Source organism: Ictalurus punctatus, chromosome 28, assembly GCF_001660625.3.
Source record: "Ictalurus punctatus breed USDA103 chromosome 28, Coco_2.0, whole genome shotgun sequence".
NCBI classification, from domain to species: domain Eukaryota; kingdom Metazoa; phylum Chordata; class Actinopteri; order Siluriformes; family Ictaluridae; genus Ictalurus; species Ictalurus punctatus.
The window spans coordinates 17,160,958-17,179,971 of record NC_030443.2 but is presented as its reverse complement, the minus strand read 5'-3'; the positions used below and the strand labels follow the sequence as shown (position 1 = coordinate 17,179,971).

At 40.4% G+C, this 19,014-nt stretch overlaps 3 protein-coding genes across 4 annotated transcripts in view; all 3 read left to right on the top strand.

Annotated features, from left to right (window-relative positions):
- Window positions 1–641: 641 nt before the first annotated feature.
- On the top strand, window positions 642–6,265 carry haus4 (HAUS augmin-like complex, subunit 4). The gene is made up of 10 exons (XM_017460751.3): window positions 642–757; window positions 1,032–1,092; window positions 1,373–1,512; window positions 2,278–2,409; window positions 2,620–2,760; window positions 2,901–2,997; window positions 3,168–3,313; window positions 3,992–4,122; window positions 4,481–4,549; window positions 5,717–6,265. The coding sequence occupies exons 2-10, from the start codon at window positions 1,038–1,040 to the stop codon at window positions 5,889–5,891; spliced, it is 1,086 nt and encodes a 361-aa protein (XP_017316240.1). The 5' UTR covers window positions 642–757; window positions 1,032–1,037; the 3' UTR covers window positions 5,892–6,265.
- Window positions 6,266–6,766: 501 nt separating this feature from the next.
- Window positions 6,767–11,309, top strand: ddrgk1 (DDRGK domain containing 1). 2 transcript variants are annotated; one of them, XM_017460752.3, is made up of 9 exons: window positions 6,767–6,926; window positions 7,911–8,063; window positions 8,157–8,296; window positions 9,103–9,204; window positions 9,507–9,629; window positions 9,782–9,820; window positions 9,919–9,975; window positions 10,813–10,861; window positions 11,000–11,309. In XM_017460752.3, the coding sequence occupies exons 1-9, from the start codon at window positions 6,839–6,841 to the stop codon at window positions 11,158–11,160; spliced, it is 912 nt and encodes a 303-aa protein (XP_017316241.1). In that variant the 5' UTR covers window positions 6,767–6,838; the 3' UTR covers window positions 11,161–11,309. The 2 variants fall into 2 exon arrangements, with proteins under 2 accessions (XP_017316241.1, XP_017316242.1); XM_017460753.3 differs by having other exon boundaries at window positions 6,768–6,926; window positions 7,914–8,063.
- Window positions 11,310–12,760: 1,451 nt separating this feature from the next.
- The window catches only part of LOC108260366 (transmembrane protein 127), an 11,842-nt gene continuing 5,588 nt past the window's right edge, over window positions 12,761–19,014 (top strand). Inside the window, exons 1-3 of the mRNA XM_017460610.3 lie at window positions 12,761–13,072; window positions 16,693–16,872; window positions 17,701–17,862. Coding sequence (XP_017316099.1) covers window positions 16,695–16,872; window positions 17,701–17,862 — 340 coding nt within the window. The 5' untranslated portion in view covers window positions 12,761–13,072; window positions 16,693–16,694. The remainder of the gene's footprint in view (window positions 13,073–16,692; window positions 16,873–17,700; window positions 17,863–19,014) is intronic.

Genomic DNA, 19,014 nt, shown 5'->3' with positions numbered 1-19,014 from the left:
AAGAATATTTAGAACAATATACAGGGTGTCCCGAAAGTCTCCATACATAGGGGAAATTAACACTTTTTTCGCAAAATATATATGGACGTCCATGAACATACAACCGACATGGTGCTGGCAAACATAGTCCCTGACTGTATGGAGACTTTTGGGACACCCTGTATTTTAAACCAAGAGGAAAATGCTTGCAGGTGGCACACCTCCAGGGTCCTTGGTTCGAGCCTGACCTCAGGTTATTGTCTGTGTTCTAAGCATGTTCTCCCTGTGGGTTTCCTCAGGGTTCTCCATTTTCCTTCTACCTCCCAAAAGCATACCAGTAGGTGGGTTTATTCAAATAAATTAAACCATAGGTGTGAATGGTGCCCTATGATGGACTGGAATCCCGTCCAGGGTATATTCCTGCCTCATGCCCAGTGTTCCCGGTATAGACTCCGGATCCACAGCGAACCTGTTGAGGACAAAGTGAGTCAGAGAAAGTGAGTCAGAATTATATTTTTTTGCCCATAGTGTATTTAAAAGATATAAATAAATAATTAAATAAATAAATAAAAATAAGATTTTTTATGCATTAAAAGTAAGAAGCTCTGGCGTACCTACTCCAGTCCAACAGGTGGCGGTAATACACAGTAACGTTGGACGTTAACCAATTTAATTCAAGAAGAAAAAGAAGACGACGAAGAAGAACTCGAACGCCGAAGTTGTTTATGCTGGCGGTAAATACAAATAACAGAAGGCGTTGCTAAAGCAAAACATAATTGTAAGTTATCTAAACAATCTGTGAAGTTTTCTAACAGTTTTTTTTTGATAAATAATAGTTAAACGAAGAGGATTTGTACGGACTGGACTGAGGTTTCTAGCTAGTCGGCTTATTGGGTTACTCTTGGAATGGATTAGCTAGTTAGTAAGGGACAAGACAGCCTCCTCCTCCTCCTCTTCCTCCTCCTCTTCCTCTGTTGCACCAGTTGATATATTTAACACTGTATTATTCATTTTGTTTATTTATATTTTTTTTGACGTCTTCTGCTGTAAAGGTTGTGATGCTGCCGTGTCCAGATTCATCCGTGGGTAAAGGAGACAGTCTGCATCAGCAAGGTACACGTCTCTCTTCAGATGTTCATACTGTATGTAATGGCAGTTTCAATAAGCTGTTGACATTTGCTTATACACTCTATGGCCAAAGGTTTGTGGACACCTGACTATCACGCCCGTATGTAGTTTTTAGGATGTTCAACTAGTACATATGCGTGTGATAGGCAGGGGTTCATATGGTGTGTTTCGTCATTTATGATGTATTTGTATAGCGTCTTTATGGAAACTGTAGGTTGCGTCATTCCCCATATCTCTCTCACTCTCACTCTTCTTGTCACTTCAGTTTTGTCCGCGTTCCCGCTGTGCCATCTGACCGAAAATGATCTGATCCAGAACCCTCTGTTCTGCAAGCTCCTGGCTACGCTGTCACAGCACGTGGATCGCACCGGACTGACTTTACCCTTGAGAAAAGAGCTGGAAAAGGTAGTCACGCTCCAGTCTGGATTGCACGAGTCCCGCTGGTTTTAATTAGATGTAAATGTGGATGCAAAACATGGAAAATAAATATAATAGGTATAAAAAAAACATGAGCCATAACTTTAAAACCACTGGTGGGTGAAGTGAATAACATCGATGATCTCGTTATAGTGGCACCTGTCAAGGGGTGGGCTATATTAGGCAGCATGTGAAGAGTCAGTTCTCGAAGTTGATGTGTTGGAGTCAGGAAAAATGGGCAAGCGTAAGGATCTGAGATATTTCTGATTGCTAGATGACTGGGTCAGTTGCATAGCCACCAACCGGTCAAACCTCGGGTCCTGGCATTCATGTGGATGTTACTTTGACATGTACCACCTACCTAAACATTGTTGCAGACCAAGTACACCCCTTCATGGTAACGCTGTTCCCTAATTGCAGTAGACTCTTTCAACAGGATAATGCTCCCTGCCACACTGCAAAAAAAATTATTCAGGAACGGTTTGAGGAACATGACAGAGTTCAAGGTGTTGACTCGACCTCCAAATTACCCAGATCTCAATCCGATCGAGCATCTGTGGGACGTGCTGGACAAACAAGTCCAATCCGTGCATGGTGGTGGGGGGGGGTGCAAATATGTATTTTCTAGAAATAGTTCATGATGAGCGTTACATGACTAGTGACACTGACTCGCAACTATGAGACAGTGAGGTTGTTGGTGTTGAGGTCTATTTGTGGATGAGGAAGTAAAAACGAAACGATTTTCCCGTGCAGGCAGAGAAGGAGCTCCGGGCGCAGAAGTTGGGATGGCTCCGCTTGGAAAGCGTGCACAGAATCCTGCAAGAGATGGTCCAGGAATATCGCTTCAGGCAGCACCACGACAGGGTAGGACCAGCCGAGGACACGGTAGGAGACTATAACCGTTGTGTTATTAACAAGAACGCTTACAGTATTAACAAGAAGGTTTTACAGTTTACAGCTAGTCAAAACTCCAGGTTAATAAGCTAAAAATTTCTGTTTACAACAGCGCTGTTGTTGTTAGCATTAGCGTATCCTGTCATTGATGATATATGGATAGAAAATGACTATTAACTCTAATTGTGCTTCTCTGTGCAGTTCTATCTCACTCTGGAGCGGTGTTTGCTGGTGGCTCGGTGCGTCCGGCAGCTGGACCCGAGCGGCACCGTCGGCCAGGAGCAACCCCTCGTCCTGGGGCTCTCTGCTGAGAAAGTGCTGAGTCAGCTGCCTCCACAACAGGTAGATTTCTATCACACGTATTCACCCCTTAACTTAAACACACACGCAGCAGAGTAAGATGAACGTGCGAGTTTAAAAACTGTCCGATTGAAAGGTATTAACCTGGCCGTTTTCAGCGAGAAACGTTTCTCTCCAAACAGGACGTGTGGCAAATGAAACAGAGGCTACCGATAGAACTGCAGAAGCACCTGAAGAAGAAACTCTTTAACCTCCTCTCCTACTACCAGCCCGAGTGGGGTAAACCGCTTACACCATCTCAACCCACATCCAGAAAATACACGTTGTACATTACGACCAAACTGGGGTTTTATTTGACATGTTCTGGAAGCTGAAGTCAGAGCTCCGGCATTGTACAGCATCTGGGATAACGACGACGATGACAACTAAAGTTCTGTTTTGTGTTTTAGAAAATGAAAGCGAGGGTCTCAGGTGTGTGAAGCTTTCGAAGCTGCCAGGACTGCTGGAGAGCGAGCGCAGCAGAGCAGAGAGTCTGACTGAGAAGAACCGAGAGAACGGCACCCTGTTGCAGCGCCAAACTCACTCCTACCTCTCTGTGAGTCACTGGGGGGTTGGGCTCGGGCTCTATGGGGCTCGGGCTCTATGGGGCTCGGGCTCTATGGGGCTCGGGCTCTATGGGGCTCGGGCTCTATGGGGCCCGGGCTCTTTGCAGGTCGGGCTCTTTGGGTTGGCTTGCCTGATCTTGGAGTCGACTTTCTTTGAATCGGCTCTGAGCCGTCTTTTCAGATTTTTGAGTCAGCTGTCTCTGAATTGGCTCTGCTTTTTTTCACATGCTCGTTCCGACTCACATTTCATTGAATCATCTCTCTCCAACTCTGCTTTTCGGCTCTTCTGGATCTCTGAGCCGGGTATCTCTCTGAATCGCCTCTCCGAGTCGGTTTGTCGGCTCTCTTAGTCGGCTCTCTCCAAGTCTGTTCTCTATGGGTCGCCTCGCTCTAATTGTCTCTGTGATTCGATTCATCTCTCGGAGATCCGACAAACCGCGATTCGAGTCGGATCTCTGAATCAACTCTCTTTGAATCGGCTCTTTCGTTTACTCTGCGAGTCGGCCCTCTGCGGATCGAGTTTTTTTTTATTGGTTCAGAGATCGTTCGACTCCTATGACCCTGTTGAAAATTTGATTTGTATCACACAGACCTAATGGTCTTGAGGAATCCGAGTAATTTGATCAAAACGCACCGAGGTCATGTTTATTGTGTTTGTGTTCTGACAGGAACTGCTGGAATGCATGCAGCTCCTACAGACGCTTGTCCTCGACCTCCGACTCAACGTGCAGAAAGAACTCGACAGGAAGAAGATTGAATACTTTGAGGCCAAATGTGAGATTGGAATTCAGAAGATAAGGTAATCTCTTTTCTGCTTTTTAACATTTATTTGTTGTTTTATTACAGCCTACACGTGCCTTCCTCCTTTAACGTACCTGATCAGCGGAGACCTTTATTCTCCGACGTTCACTTCTTTAGTTTTCTGCTGGAGCTGCGATGCTAATGGAGATTATAGTTCCCAGTTTAGTGTTGTGTTTAAATCATCACTAACCTTCCTCACAAGAATATTACTCACCTGCTTCAGTAACATTTCTGTGTGGAGTTTCACCTGCTTTTCCTCTATTTCTTATTGGTGCTCTGGTTCTCTCCTGAAATGTGCGTGTGTGTGTTTAACCTGAGGCATTAATCCTGGCACTAATGTCGCTGTATATCTACAGGGCAGAGATGCTGGAGGTGCAGCTCGACTCCTACACACGAGATAAGATCGCAGCACATCAGAAAATCACGTGAGTAAAGTTCATCACTCCGTCTTTAACAAAACCACTCCATCTTTCTTTCTTTCAGCATAAACATGAAGATGTACCTCAAGTGGAAATGTTAAATCAATGTGTTAAATCAGAGCATTACCTTTTCTTTCTTTTTCTTATGCCCTTTCTTTCTTTCTTATGCCCTTTCTTTCTTTCTTATGCCCTTTCTTTCTTTCGCTCTTTCTTTCTTTCTTATGCCTTTCTTTCTTTTTCTTTCTTTTTATGCCCTTTCGTATGCTCTTTCTTTCTTTCTTTCTTTCTTTCTTTCTTTTTATGCCCTTTCGTATGCTCTTTCTTTCTTTCTTTCTTTCTTTCTTTCTTTCTTTTTATGCCCTTTCGTATGCTTTCTTTCTTTCTTTCTTTCTTTCTTTCTTTCTTTTTATGCCCTTTCTTATGCCCTTTCTTTCTTTTTCTTTTTCTTATGCCCTTTCTTTCTATCTTTCTTTCTTATGCTCTTTCTTTCTTTTGCTCTCTTTCTTTCATTTTCTTATGCCCTTTCTTTCTTTCTTTTGCTCTTTCTTTCTTTCGCTCTTTCTTTCTTATGCCTTTCTTTCTTTCTTTCTTCCTTTTTATGCCCTTTGGTATGCTCTTTCTTTCTTTCTTTCTTTTTATGCCCTTTCTTATGCCCTTTCTTATGCCCTTTCTTTCTTTCTTTCTTTCTTTCTTTCTTTTTTCTTATGCCCTTTCTTTCTTTCTTTCTTTCTTTCTTTCTTTCTTTCTTATGCTCTTTTTCTTTTGCTCTCTTTCATTTTCTTATGCCCTTTCTTTCTTTCTTTCTTTCTTTCTTTCTTTCTTTCTTTCATTCTTTCTTTCTTTTTCTTTTGCCCTTTCATGCACTTTCATTCTTCTCCCTATTTTCTTTTCCATTTCATCTTTCCTTCACATTTGCTTCCCATTTGCTCTTTTTTGCACTTTCTTTATTCTTTTTAGTTTGAGTTAACTTTCTTCTATTTAACTTCTTCTATTTTACTTTCTTTTTTACCTTGTCCTACTTTTTCTCCTTACTGTTTTATCTTCCATTTGCGTTCTGGTTCCTTTTTTACCTTGCCTTTCTTTCTTTCTTTCTTTCTTGCCAGTATAAATAAAACTTATTCAATTATTACTTATTTACCGTGACTTTTTTTTCCGCTTTTCCTCTCCTCTCAGAGAGAAGCTCAGTGCTGAGCTGAAGGCGTGCCACATGGAGAAACAGTCGCTGGAGTCCAGACTGGCGTCCTTCGAGATCTACGGCAGAGAGTTTGAAGTCCTGGCGGAGGAATATTCCAGACTGAAGCAGGAGGTCGCAACAAAATCCTGGGCACTGAAAGAATTTACAACGTAAACCATCCCAGCAAGCAGGCAGAACCAGTACGAGTCAGACCTGATATTCGGAAGCACCAAACTTCATCAGTAAAGATACACAGATGTTACTTTGCTTGTGACTATTGTTTCCAAGTACATCACTGTTAATAGCATAAGTGTTACTAATTTTGAGTATTAAATTATACAATAATGGCTCAATTCATCATTAGGATGCCCTTCAGAGGACATTTTTAGGTTAGTCTGATTCAACGTTCTTCCAGTCTGTGCTGCATTCAGGGGAAGGTTAGATGAATGAGTAATAACATTTGAATTTCTTTCCACCAAACCAATCTATTCAAACATTTTCCAGGATTTTTAACTGAGCTAACAACATTAAAATCTTTTTCACTTTTATATTGTTTTCATTTGAGCTTATTTGCTCGTTTTATTCGTACTTTTGTATCCGCCTATCTCTCTAGATATTTGTTTAGCTTAAATATATAGTTGTAACCATTTTGCATAACTAATATGCATAACATAACATAACGAGTATGGCATGCTCACTAAAAGTTTTAATGACTGAAAACAGGTTATTTGGATTTGCAGCTTGATTTAGAATAAACAATATGTAGGGAAAATTAAGAAACGCTCCACGCATTTCCGTAAGACTCGTAAACAAACAAAAAGTTACTTTCCTCTCTTTCTCTCGTTCTGTCGAAAGAGGATAAAGAATGCTGATAGTATTCATATATGACTAGAAAATTTGTTTTATTATATGTTCTTTAAAATGAATAATATAGGATGGGAAGATTTAATAAAAGTTGGTAAACACGCCATGTGGTACACTACACTTGCAGCAGAGGATTGAGGCTGTGGAACATGGCGCCGCTGGGTGGCGCTCTAAAATAAAATAATATACACACAGAGGCATAAGTGGCGTCATTGCTGTCGAATGTGGTTATGTAGGTAAATTGTATTGAAGCTGCAATGGATGTCGTTGTTTATCTCGTAGCAGCGGCGATTTTAATTGTTCTGATCATATTCGCCGTGAGAATCCGTGGAAGCACAACAGAAGGTGAGAGTAAAACCTCGCTAAAGAAATCCCGACAAGTTTATTTATTTATTTATGTATTTATTTCCCAGAAAGCTAAACGCTAACTAGCCGGCTCGCTGGAGTTGTCAGAATATGTTTAAAATGAGATGTTGGAGAAAGTCTTCGACATTCTATCTGTTGACATTTTAACAGCAGAATGGCAGGAATATTTGCAACAATGTGCGATATATACAGTACGTCCATGTCAGCTACGTGTAATAGTGGTGTGGTGTGTCGTTAGCGAAGGAGTCGGTTTACTGAATCGGCTCTCCTAGGTGGCCCTACTCTTTGAGTAGGATTTTTGAATCAACTCTCTGAGTCGGCTCTTTTCGCATACACGTGTTGTTTGAGTGTTTTTATATTTTGTAGATGTATGTAATGCCATTATTCTTTAGTCAATTTAGTCGAATGCATTCACGGATTGGTGTAAAATGCTAAGTGTGTGAGAGAATCGCAGTGTTGTATATGAGGCAGTTTGCTGCTTCACAGAAGGCTCTCTGAGTCGACTCTCCGAGTCGGCTCTTTTGGGTGAACGTTGACGGCTGAGTCGCAAATACGAGCCATTTGAGTGTTTTTCATATTTTGTAATGTATGCCATGCCGTAATTCTTGAGTAAATGAATTAAAATGCATTCACAGATTAGTGTTGAGGGTGAGGTGTGTGAGAGTGAATCTCAGCTGTGTGTATGAGGCAATTTGCTGCTTGTTGATGTCCTGTATGTACTCGTGTGTAACTTGGGAGTCGGAAGAGTCGGCGCTTATTAGTGAGTCAAATGAAACAGGTTTCTAGTGCAAGATGACTCGTATATTTCCTTTATCGTGTACATGTTGCCAGCTATGAAAGATTCATTCACTTAAGGGAACACACACTTCGAACTTTTTTATTTTATTTTATTTTTCTGATGAAATAAAATGATGGACTGGATTATTTTTATAATGTAAACGATTCGTCTGCTTTGTCTGTCAGTAGCTGACCGTGAGGACCGGCAGAATGTCATCGCACGGGTTGCTGCGCCACCACGCGTGGCAGAGGATCGCGGAGCAGGAATGCCACGCCGTCGCCGAGGCCTGGACAGGATGATGGCACAGAGACGTGCACAGCGAGATGCCCCCGAGATTGGTACAAACAATTTCCATTTGGTGAAATCCTCTATGTGTGCTATTTCTCATCTAAATGGTATGTTTTGTGTCTTTTTTGTTGTTGTTTTTTTAGAAAACCTTGATGTAGAGGTAGATGAAGATGAGGAGGTTGAAAGTCCCCAGGCTGAAGAGAGACCTCAGGCTACAGGGAAAGTGGGCGCTAAGAAGCAGAGGAAGCTGGAGGAAAAGCAAGCCAGGAGAGCACAGAGAGAGGTGGGAGATTATGGACATCTCACAGTGTTTGCACTAGCGAGTGACAAAACAGCAATATTTTAATTATTGTTTATTTGTATAGTGCTTTTAACAACAGCCCTGCTCAGACAGTCTCCAAGTGCATTCCGAATCTGCAGTTGATCAGTGTTAAGTAATTTACTTTAGTGACCCTTTAAAAACAACAGAATCATTCATAAGCCAAGCAGTTGCTCAGTTGCTGTAGACCATTCAAGCTAGTTATGTGTCGTTCGGCTTTTTGACTCGGCTCTAATACTTGGCTCCAATACATGGGACTTTGAGTCATCTCTTTGACTCTGCTCTTCGAATCGGCTCTTCGACTCTGCTCTTTGAATCGGCTCTTCAACTCTGCTATAATACTCGGCTCCAATACTCGGCTCTTTGTCTCAGTTTTGCTTTTTGAGTCATTTCTTTGACTTGGCTTTTCACCTCTGCTCTAATACTCGGCTCTTCGAGTCGGCAGTTTAACTCCGCTCTAATATTAGCTTTTTCGAGTCATCCCTTTGACTTAATTGTGACTTAATGCCTAATGGTTTTAACGAATCCATGCAGTTTGATCAATATACATCAGATTCATGCTTGCATTTTCAGTGTGTGTCAAATTCTTTTCCACTTTGATTTCGGGTCACGTTTATATTACATTTTGGGGCATGAGTGCAAACTGTCTTTGTGTCCCAAACAGTTGATGAAAGTCAAACACGACGTGCGTGTTATTTTAAAGTCTAAAAGAAGTCCCGCTGTGATGAGTGTTTTTTTATTTATTTTTTTTGTCTTTGTGTGTGTGGCAGGTGGAGATGGAGGAGCGAGAGGAGAGGAAGCGCATGCAGGAGCTGAGAGAGCAGGAGAGAAAGAAAGAAGAAGAGAAAGAGAGACTGCAGGAACAGAAAGAGGTCAGTGTAAAGCTGAAGTACTCGGAGTAGCCACCAGGTGTCACTACACTCCATTAATGATTATGAATACTTTTGTTGTGTTTTTTTTTGTTTTATATGGGTGTCTTACCACTTTCCCATGCATCTCCGGGTCAAATTCCATTAAGAGTTCAAATGAAAAGTTATTTAAGTTATCAGATTAGTATGTAAATAAATTTTAATATTAGTCTCTAATTATCACACATGTAACCAGGGAATCATTGTTGGTCCAACACGTGCATTTATTTATTTATTTTATTTATTTTTTCCCGTGGCTCTGTCAGGAGGAGGAGCAGCGTCGTGCTAAAGAGGAACAGGAGAGGAAAGAGGAAGAGGAGTATCAGAAACTCAAAGCATCCTTTGTCGTCGAGGAGCAGGGAGAAGCAGAGGAGCTGACCGAACAGGAGGTGACGACTCTGATTTTTAGTTCTGCATTAACACACCGATTTCACACACACTATAATACTTTTTTAAAAACATGTAAATTATTATTTTTTTTTACGAAGATCATCATCTAATCTTCGAAGATTTGACAATTCTGTTCTTTATTTCTTGTCAGTCTCGCAACCTGCTCCAAGAGTTTATCCAGTACGTGAAGGTACAGAATTGTTCTCTCGTTCGTTTAAACATATTTAATTTATCGCTCTGTTTCTTATGTTGCTGTTTCTTACGTGTTTAACTGCTGTGTTTTTGCAGGACTCCAAGGTGGTGCTGTTAGAGGACTTGGCATCTCATTTTGAAATGCGCACTCAGGTGCGTATTAGAAAAAGCACGTCCTTGTTGATGTCCCTTATGCTTGGGAGGAACGTGGTTATATTTTCAAACTCACATTGCACACAGGTCTAAAAAAAATGGCAAACTATTGTTTTAGTTCTGAAAGAATTACTATTAAAGCAGAATGTAACTTATAACCATCCAGTGTACCTGCGACAGGCTCTGGATTCACCACCACCCTGACCAAGACAAACCACTTACTGAAGATTATATATACATATACATACACAGCATCGGTCAAAAGTTTGTGGACACTTGACTGGAACGTTTCCCATGATCTTAAAAACCTTTTGATCTGAAGGTGTATGATAAACTGTTTGAAATCGGTGTTGTAGATGGAAAATATAATCGTGGTGACGTATTCGTTTCTTTCATTAGAAAACTAACATTTTATTTATAAAAAAAAAAAATCTTTATTTAAACGGACGACTCAGAAGCGAAATATTCTGAAAAGCAGCCGATAAGAGTCCGGCGTCGGTGTGAACTCCTTTAATACTGTTTAAAAATCATCTCAGGGAAATTCCTCAAGAAAACGCCAAGAATACATTTCTGGAAATTCTAGGCAAAAAGCGTGTCTACTTTGAAGATGCTAAAATACTAAATTATTTTGATTTATTTTGGGGGTTTTTATCACAACATAATTCCCATAGTTGCATTCGTGTTACTCCAGAGTTTTGATGACTTCATTATTATTATTATTATTATTATTATTATTATTATTATTATTATAAAATGTGGAAATAAACATAAGGAATGAGTGTGTCTAAACTTTTGACGGGTAGTGCGAATATAAAGTGGCTTTTCTGTTTGTTGTAGGATGCCATCGCCAGGCTGCAGGACCTGATAGCGGAAGGTACAATTACAGGTTTGTGAGCTTAAAGACGTAAAACTAAAGAAAATCACCTTTTTTAAAAAAATTAAAAATTTATTGACACTTACTGACTAAGTAAACATCCTTCTGATGTTCTGGTTATTTCTGCCGACGGTTTTCTGCCGTCTGCAGGAGTGATCGACGACAGGGGGAAGTTTATCTTCATCACTCCGGAGGAATTGGACGCCGTGGCTCAGTTCATCAAACAGAGAGGAAGAGTCTCCATAACTGAACTCGTGCAAGCCAGTAACATGCTCATCAACCTGAGTCCTACGATTCACACCACCTCCTGAATACACTCTTTTTTTTTTTTTTTTTTTTTTTTTTTTTTTTTTAAATAGCCACACACTCAGCAAGATTAACAGACACTGTGCAGCATTTCCCACCACACTGATTACATTTGTGAGAGACGTACTTTTAAATAAAAGTGGGCTGGACAATGTTTGGTGGTTTCATGAATCTTTTCGTCTTTACATTCAACGTCAGGGTTTTTTCCACTTGTTATTCTTAGATTTATTGTCTTCAAGACCAGGAATGAAAAAAAAAAGAAGCATGATTTAATTTCCAGTAAAATACAAGGTGTCTGAAATGAACCCTTACAGATTTTATCCAGTGTAAGAAGTCACCCAGGAGGTGTAGAAATGACTGGGATTGTCTCATTGGACAGTGAAACAGAATGGAGGTTATTATAAGAGCAAAGAGGGACTAGAGGATAGAAATATCAGCTGAATGCAGTTCAAACAAAGTTTTAGAATTGTGATATATAATTAATAATAATAATAGCGGCGATAAAGGTGCAGGCTCTTTGTTGGTACCTTGAATACTGAAGGCTACAGCAGGGGGCGGAGCTTTCTTTTACAAAGCTGCACAGTTATGGCACAGCCTTCCAATTAGTGTTCGGGACTCCGAGTCGGTCTCAGTGTTTAAGTCCAGGCTGAAAACATTTGTTTAGTTGAGCTTTTTGTGAATCGTTTTTTTCATTAGGTACTCCTCGGTGCTGCTGAAGATGGCCCCACATGGTGCAGCCTAAACATCAATGAGATTACTGCGACTGGTAGCACTTCAAAGTCTTGTAGATGGCTTTGAACTGCAATTGATATCGACAGTTTTGTTCCCATAATTTTAGGACTGCAATTACCATGAACAGTTTTGCTCGAGTCTCCATCACCAGTGAACAGGCAATAACTTGAACGAAACACACTTCCTGTGAGAACTGTAGCGAATTTCCTGGTTATTTATACAACTGCACTTTTTGACCACGTAGTACACAGTTATAGAAGGGAATTATTTATAATCGTACTCTTCGTTGTTCACCCAGATGAGCATGGGTTCCCTTTCGAGTCTGGTTCCTTCTCAAAGGTTTCTTCTTCATGTCTTCTCGGGGAATATTTCCTTACCACCGTCACCTCTTGCTTACTCATTAGAGAGCAACGTAAAATTTATATCCTGAATTGATATATTTCTGTAAAGCTGCTTTGTGAATAAAAATAGAATGGAATTGAGTTGAACATATAGTAATGACAGCATTTAATAAATACTGATCTACTTAATAAATAGTAATATTTAACAACAACAATAATCATCATAATAACGTAAAAATATAAGCGAATTAACATGTTTTGCGTAGTTTGTACATCCAAGAACATTGTGTACACCGTAACGGAAATGAATCAACCAGTCAGCTGATTTCACTCATTATTTATTTATTTATATATATTTATTCACGGTTGTTGTTTCTCAGGTCGGCCACACGGGGTCGCTGTTATCTTTAAATCCCTGTACATAACGTCATCTTACGCAACGAGGTTAAGCTCCAAACGCCTGCTTACTCGCTATACAAACCCACTACCCAGGGATAGACAATACAACCTATGTAGTGCACTTACTATCCCAGAGAGTGTGACTGAGGATTGAGCCTCACCGTGTCGCCAGAAAGGACTCCAGTTTTGTTTCGCTTCTGCTCGAGAAGTTAAACAACAAAAAAAACGGGTTTATTTATTTTATTTCATTATTATTTTAATTGTTAAATGTATTTTTATTCCAGTGTTTGTGCTTTGCGTTATGTCCTATGCCTCGGGCTACATCCGGACATCCGGGAGATTAAAATGTTTTCATTGTAAACATCAAGCTGTCAGATAGTTGATTGTCCTTATTAAATATAGGTCCATCTGGTGATGTGGGGAAAAAGGAGATAAAACTGTGCAGGTGAGTGAGTATCTAGCATCAATTCTGTTGTGTTCTTTTATTATTATTATTATTATTATTATTATTATGAAAATGAATGAAAACCCTGGAATAGTCAGTGTGCACTGTCACGGGATTTCTATTTGTCTTTAGATGGAATTTAATCTCTTTTCGTGCTGCGTTTAAAAGCATGATTAAATCCACTGGATCTTCAGGGTGGATTCAGAAGCACGATTATTTGACTGAGGATCTTTTCCAAGACTCTAAATCCATGTAGCAGTTTTAAATGAAAACCTTGTGATCTATAACTGGAGGATTTCATTTGTAGCAGTGGCTTTCAGCATGTTACACTGTCTCCATGTTAACGTGTGGTGATGATGATGACAGTAAATAATTAACACACACACACACACACACACACACAAAAAAAAAAAATCTACATTTTTGGTTAAAACAACTTTGTCTGGCTCAAACCTTTGCAGCCTATTGTCTGAAAGCAAATCCATACTGTCTGCGGGTGTGGCCGAGAGTATAAAATATCCACGGTCGAGGGTTCAAATCCCGCCGTGGTACTGCGTATGTGGAGTTCGCATGTTCTCCCCGTGCTGCGGGGGTTTCCTCCGGGTACTCCGGTTTCCTCCGTCAGTCCAAAGACATGCATGGTAGGCTGATTGGCACGTCCAAAAGTGTCCGTAGTGTATGAACGGGTGTGTGTGTGTGTGTGTGTGTGATTGTACCCTGCGATGGATTGGGTGTACCCCGCCTTGTGTCCAGTGCTCCCTGGGATAGGCTCCTGATCAGTTAAATTCGTATTACAAGAAGCAAATCTTCACTCGATTTAGGATTCTTAACAAAATCTAGTTAAGAAGTCTTCAACTGCTCCATCGAGTCCGATAATCAACTCTCAGGTCCGTTACCAAGCAACCACCTACAACCAACAAGTGTGAAGTAAACTTTCCACTTTAAAATGGAGTATGTCGAATCGTTCAATCACTTGCACTATGACCGGTAACGCTCCGTGACGCTTCGTTGGCGTCTGTAATGTTGGTCGCACTTCATGTGCTAACTGAGTTATCGTATTCCGTGGAAGTCTGTAACTGTTTATCGGTGTTGTCCCGTTGTTTTCAAAGCACAGCACATCATCTGGCTCCTCCAAAAGTCTTTCCGCCATCGAACATCGCAGTTCTTCGTCTTGTATCATAAATAAATGTAACGCCATTCTCGAGCGTGGCTGTTGTAACGTGACTACTATCGTTGGCTTTCAAAAGAAGTTTTAAGTTATTACACCAGTGGGGTTGTCTTAAAGTTATGGATTTTTTTGTCATGTTAGGATGCTTCTGTAATATCCTTTTTCTGTCTTTATCTGTAGTTAAGATCAGATAATTTGCTTAGGAAATGTTAATCTGTAATAGCTTTTGTCCTAAATGAGGTCCTAAGTGAAATTGCCATGGTTACCAAACAGATAAGATAGGATTCTAAAGTTAGAATCTTTCTGTAGTACACCCCCAGGTTCCCTGCGACCCAGTAAGGATAAGCGGTACAGAAGGTGGATGGATGGATAAAGATATACATTCAGCATCCACTTTATTAGGAACACTTGTACATTCATGCAGATATCTAATCAGCCAAATATGCGACAGCTGCACAATGCGAAATAATCATGTTCCAATCAATATGTTTTCTCCGCTATCCCATACACCTTTTAAAAATTCTTATTTATTCATTTATTATTGTTATCATTATTATTATTTTTTGCTGGTACTGGCCCGATATATTTACTGAATGTCGGATCTGTGCCATCTCTACTGAAAACGCTACCTGAATGTATATCAGACAAAGTGAAGTATGAAAATACATGTCTTTTCTTTAAGAGATCAATATACGAACACCGAACATTACACAGACCTATTTCCACACTAAATACTCACCCCTCCCATCACAGTACTACTTACTCATATTTAAAATTAGCACGCGTGTGGATATTTGATACATTTTAATGTCCAAGGCATGCGCATCAGGGCATCGTGTAAGGACAAAAATAAATGTGTCTGTCTGCTTAACCCTGACAGAGAATACCAGTTTTATTCAATATAATGGATTAAAGCAGCATTATGGAACTATATTGAAGGATTTGAATGATTTTGGGGTGCGGGACGACATTAATAGTGACATTATAAGCCTCAGACAAATGGAAGTTTAGAGACTTATGACATTTGACTTATAGTGAATTTAGTCAATCTAGTGAGTAACCCTATAATAATCTTACATCTTATTTCGTCCAGCGTACAGCCTGGCAGCTCGTTTTGAGCTTTGTTTAACCTTTGTTTTGAGCAGCAGGTGTGTTTCCCTTCCTCAAAAGATCTGAAACTAGCCGTTCTGTGGGAAATAAGGGACATTATACACACCTAAACCCCCCACATTTCTTTTTTCCAGTCTTTGCAATATATCTTACAATAGAAGTTCTGTACATCATAAATACCATGTCTGCACTTAGACTTTTCCTTTGTTTATTGAAATGTGTTATGATTATTTGCTATAAAACAAGATCTTGGTGGCCACAGAGAATTTTTTATTTTTTTTTAAACTAGCTCAATTTGGCAAGCTTGTCCTTCTCCCCTGAGTATGGGGCAGTGTGATTCTTGTCCCAATGAGGAATTAGTGCTTGTTGCAGTTCCCATTTTTGACCACTAGGTGAAATACTTCTATAGAAGCTAAATACGATAGTGCAACATCTAGAAAGCTGAGCATATCACCTGAACGTCGGCTTATGTCGCTCAGATAGCAGGGTTTTTAAAAAAAAATGCTGTTCTCTCAAAGGTATTTTGAGCAGAATTTAAAATGTATGGAGTTGTGAATAATGACTGTATCAAGATTAACGTTTATTAAACAGTTGATATAGAGTATATAGTGGAGCGCTGCTTAACCTGCCAGTACAGTTGAGCCGCCACTGGGATTCCGAGACCACTCTGGTTGAAATACGTTAATGCAAGGAAGTTGTCGAAAACATCACAATATAAGCAAAATGCATTTGAGTGAATTACCCGTCATTCCAGTAGAATGCCAGTGACGCTACATCTAAAACGAGATTATCAATATTACGTCAGAATAATGAGGTAATACATCGAAATATCAAGATGTCAAGTAGACACGATGAGTCTGGAAGACATAACAAAATAACAACCTGTCTTGTTATGTCAAAATAATGACATAACATCTTGAAATGGTGAATTGCTAACTAATGACGAGACATATTTTCAGTTATTAAGATTAAAATAACAATCTACAACCTTGAAATAACAAGATATTCTGTACTGTGCAACCCGTCCTGTGCAGATTAACCTCCTGGCAAGTAAATGCGCATCCGGGGAGTGTTGAAGTATGAATGAAATGTCTTCTGAAGCAATAATTATCTGCTGCTGTTCCGTGAGTTTCTCCTGTCGGCCTTACTGAAGTGTTGCGAAACTTTAGTGTGCATTTTTTCAACATGGCTCACTTACTGAGTACCAAGTAAGATTGGTCTTAAAAGAGAGTATTGAGTAAACAGGCGTTGCATTCTCGTCCGTGGTAATCACACTGATCAGGATTTATTTAAAACAAACAAATAAATAAATAAATAACTTTTCGTCTTTTTTCCCCTGTAGCCATGCCGCTGACGCTGAGTTTATCCCCGGCCGCTGTGTGTCAGTGCTTCACGCTGGTGTCCCTCTGCACCGCCATCGCCGACCCGAACTGGATCCAAGTGCAGAACACGACAGGCACGAACCAGCTCATTTACGGAGTGGCCTTTACACTACACGCTGCACAGAACCTCTCCAATACCGGTACCACACACTTCACTTCATTTCACTTTGGTGTGATTAGCGTCATATTCATGTCGGCACCAAATACAAATTAGGAACATTTTATAATGAATATATTTATTGAACAGATGTTCAGATGTTGAAATGCTAGTTTAGAGAAAGGGAAAACGTTTTGTATAAATATCTGTCTCAAACAGCGTCCAGCTCTTTAGCGATGTCATTTCCTGATGTTTAGCTGAAGGCGGCCATTTTGGTAAACTCGAATCGCTTTCTTTTTTTTTTCCCCCCTCCTTAGTTTTACTTTTAACAAAGAGTTTCCCGTGACTCCTATTCACAATACGCTCGTACTACGCATCCTTTCAACACATTTAGTACTGTTTCACTTTATAGCATACAGATCTAGCATAAAACGTCTCTTATCCAGGTCAGTCAGAAGAGGATGGGTAAAATTGTGAGGTCTGGTTTTCTTCTTCATTTCATCTCAGAGAGGTTTTTTTTTTTTTGTCATCTCTGGCTTGCTCGTTAGGGATCTAAATCTACATCCAGGTTTCTGTAAAGCTGCTTTATGGCCTTGTTAAAATTACTGTACAAATGATATATGACTTAAAATGAATTGAAACAAAGTCGGTCAAAGCACGTACATACAGTTTATACATGCAGATGTTAGGATATACGTATGGGATAGATAGATAGATAGATAGATAGATAGATAGATAGATGGATAGATCGATCCTGCGCCAAAGTATAGAAGCACACATTGGGGAAGTGGAAAACTGAATCAGTTCCAGTTTGATGTAATGAGAGATCGGTATTTTGATGTTGTTGTTGTTGTTGTTGTTATTGTTACAGCACCGTTGGGTGGAATGCATGGACTAGGCATGGATTTGCTCTACACGCTCGTTGCTCTGTGCTACAGCGCCGTTCTGCTCTCCAGCTCCTCCTTCTTAACGGACTTCCTCGGTATCAGGTTCACTCGCCCCAGGCTGGTCATGTCACTTCACATCTCCACAGGTGCTTATTTGAACCGTTTTTGGAAGCTGCAGGCTTTTATGAGAAGCGTCTGGATTAAACGGTTGGGACACGGCGTCAGTCATTAATCCGTTATGTCCTTAAGGCACGCAGGCTGCCTTAATGATGACGGACCGATATCCTCAACAAACATGCAGTACTATGCTGACTTGCACACCGCGTCCAAAGATATAAATATTACAAAAGTCGAGAAGGCTAAATAGACCAATCAAACCTTAATGCAGTTGTCATGCAGAACAGTTCAGGACGTACAGTTATGGGTTAAATAATCGACGATTAAGTCCGTTAACCATCCCAGAGTTCATTTATTTTCCGAGGACAGGGTGTGTTTAATTTCTCTCATACCACGGCAGTTTCTCTTCCTCTTTCTGTGTCTCTTGGAAGTTGAAAAGACAAAAATGCAGCATGTCAGGTTAGTGATAAACTGGAGAAGCACAAAGTCCCCAGTGCTGAAGCGCAGACACCGGAGTCTCCTTCCATAAATATTAAATAAACGTTCGCCTTACAGAAGTCTTCAACGTAGCAACAGTTCGCTTTCTTTTTTACTTTGGTAAATAACAGTTGTTGTTTTTTTACACTCAAACCATAATGAACATCTGCAGTGTTGTAGGGTGGGTTAGGAAACGGGTTGGCTGTTATGTGTAGCTCATAATCATGTGATCTTCGGTCAGAGATGGCTGCTCATGGGATTATATTGCAAGGATGCCAGGATTTAAAGCAATAAAACCATTACATTACAGTCAATTTTCCCATCCGCTGAATGCCGTACAGCTTTGTGTTAACAGACTACATTCAGTCCCTCCGGGATTTCAAGAGTTCGCGATCGCAGAAACGAACACAAAATCAAGGAAACGCCGCAATATTCGAAGGAGCTCGCCATTTTTTCCAAAAGGAAAGCAGATTTTCAGCAGATTCGGGCCGAGACCCGTCGTTCGACGTCGTCACGACGCGCGGTCAGCCAAAGCCCTCTCCGATTCACGTGCGTTGAAGACGAGTACGGCTAGGAGGTCTCGTTTTCCGACGAACATCGCGGTGAAAGAGCGTGCAAAACAATTTCGTGCACTTGCGAATTACTGTATTTTTGTGCCGTTTTATAAATGCAATAAATCACTTGAGGGTCGAACCCTAACCCTG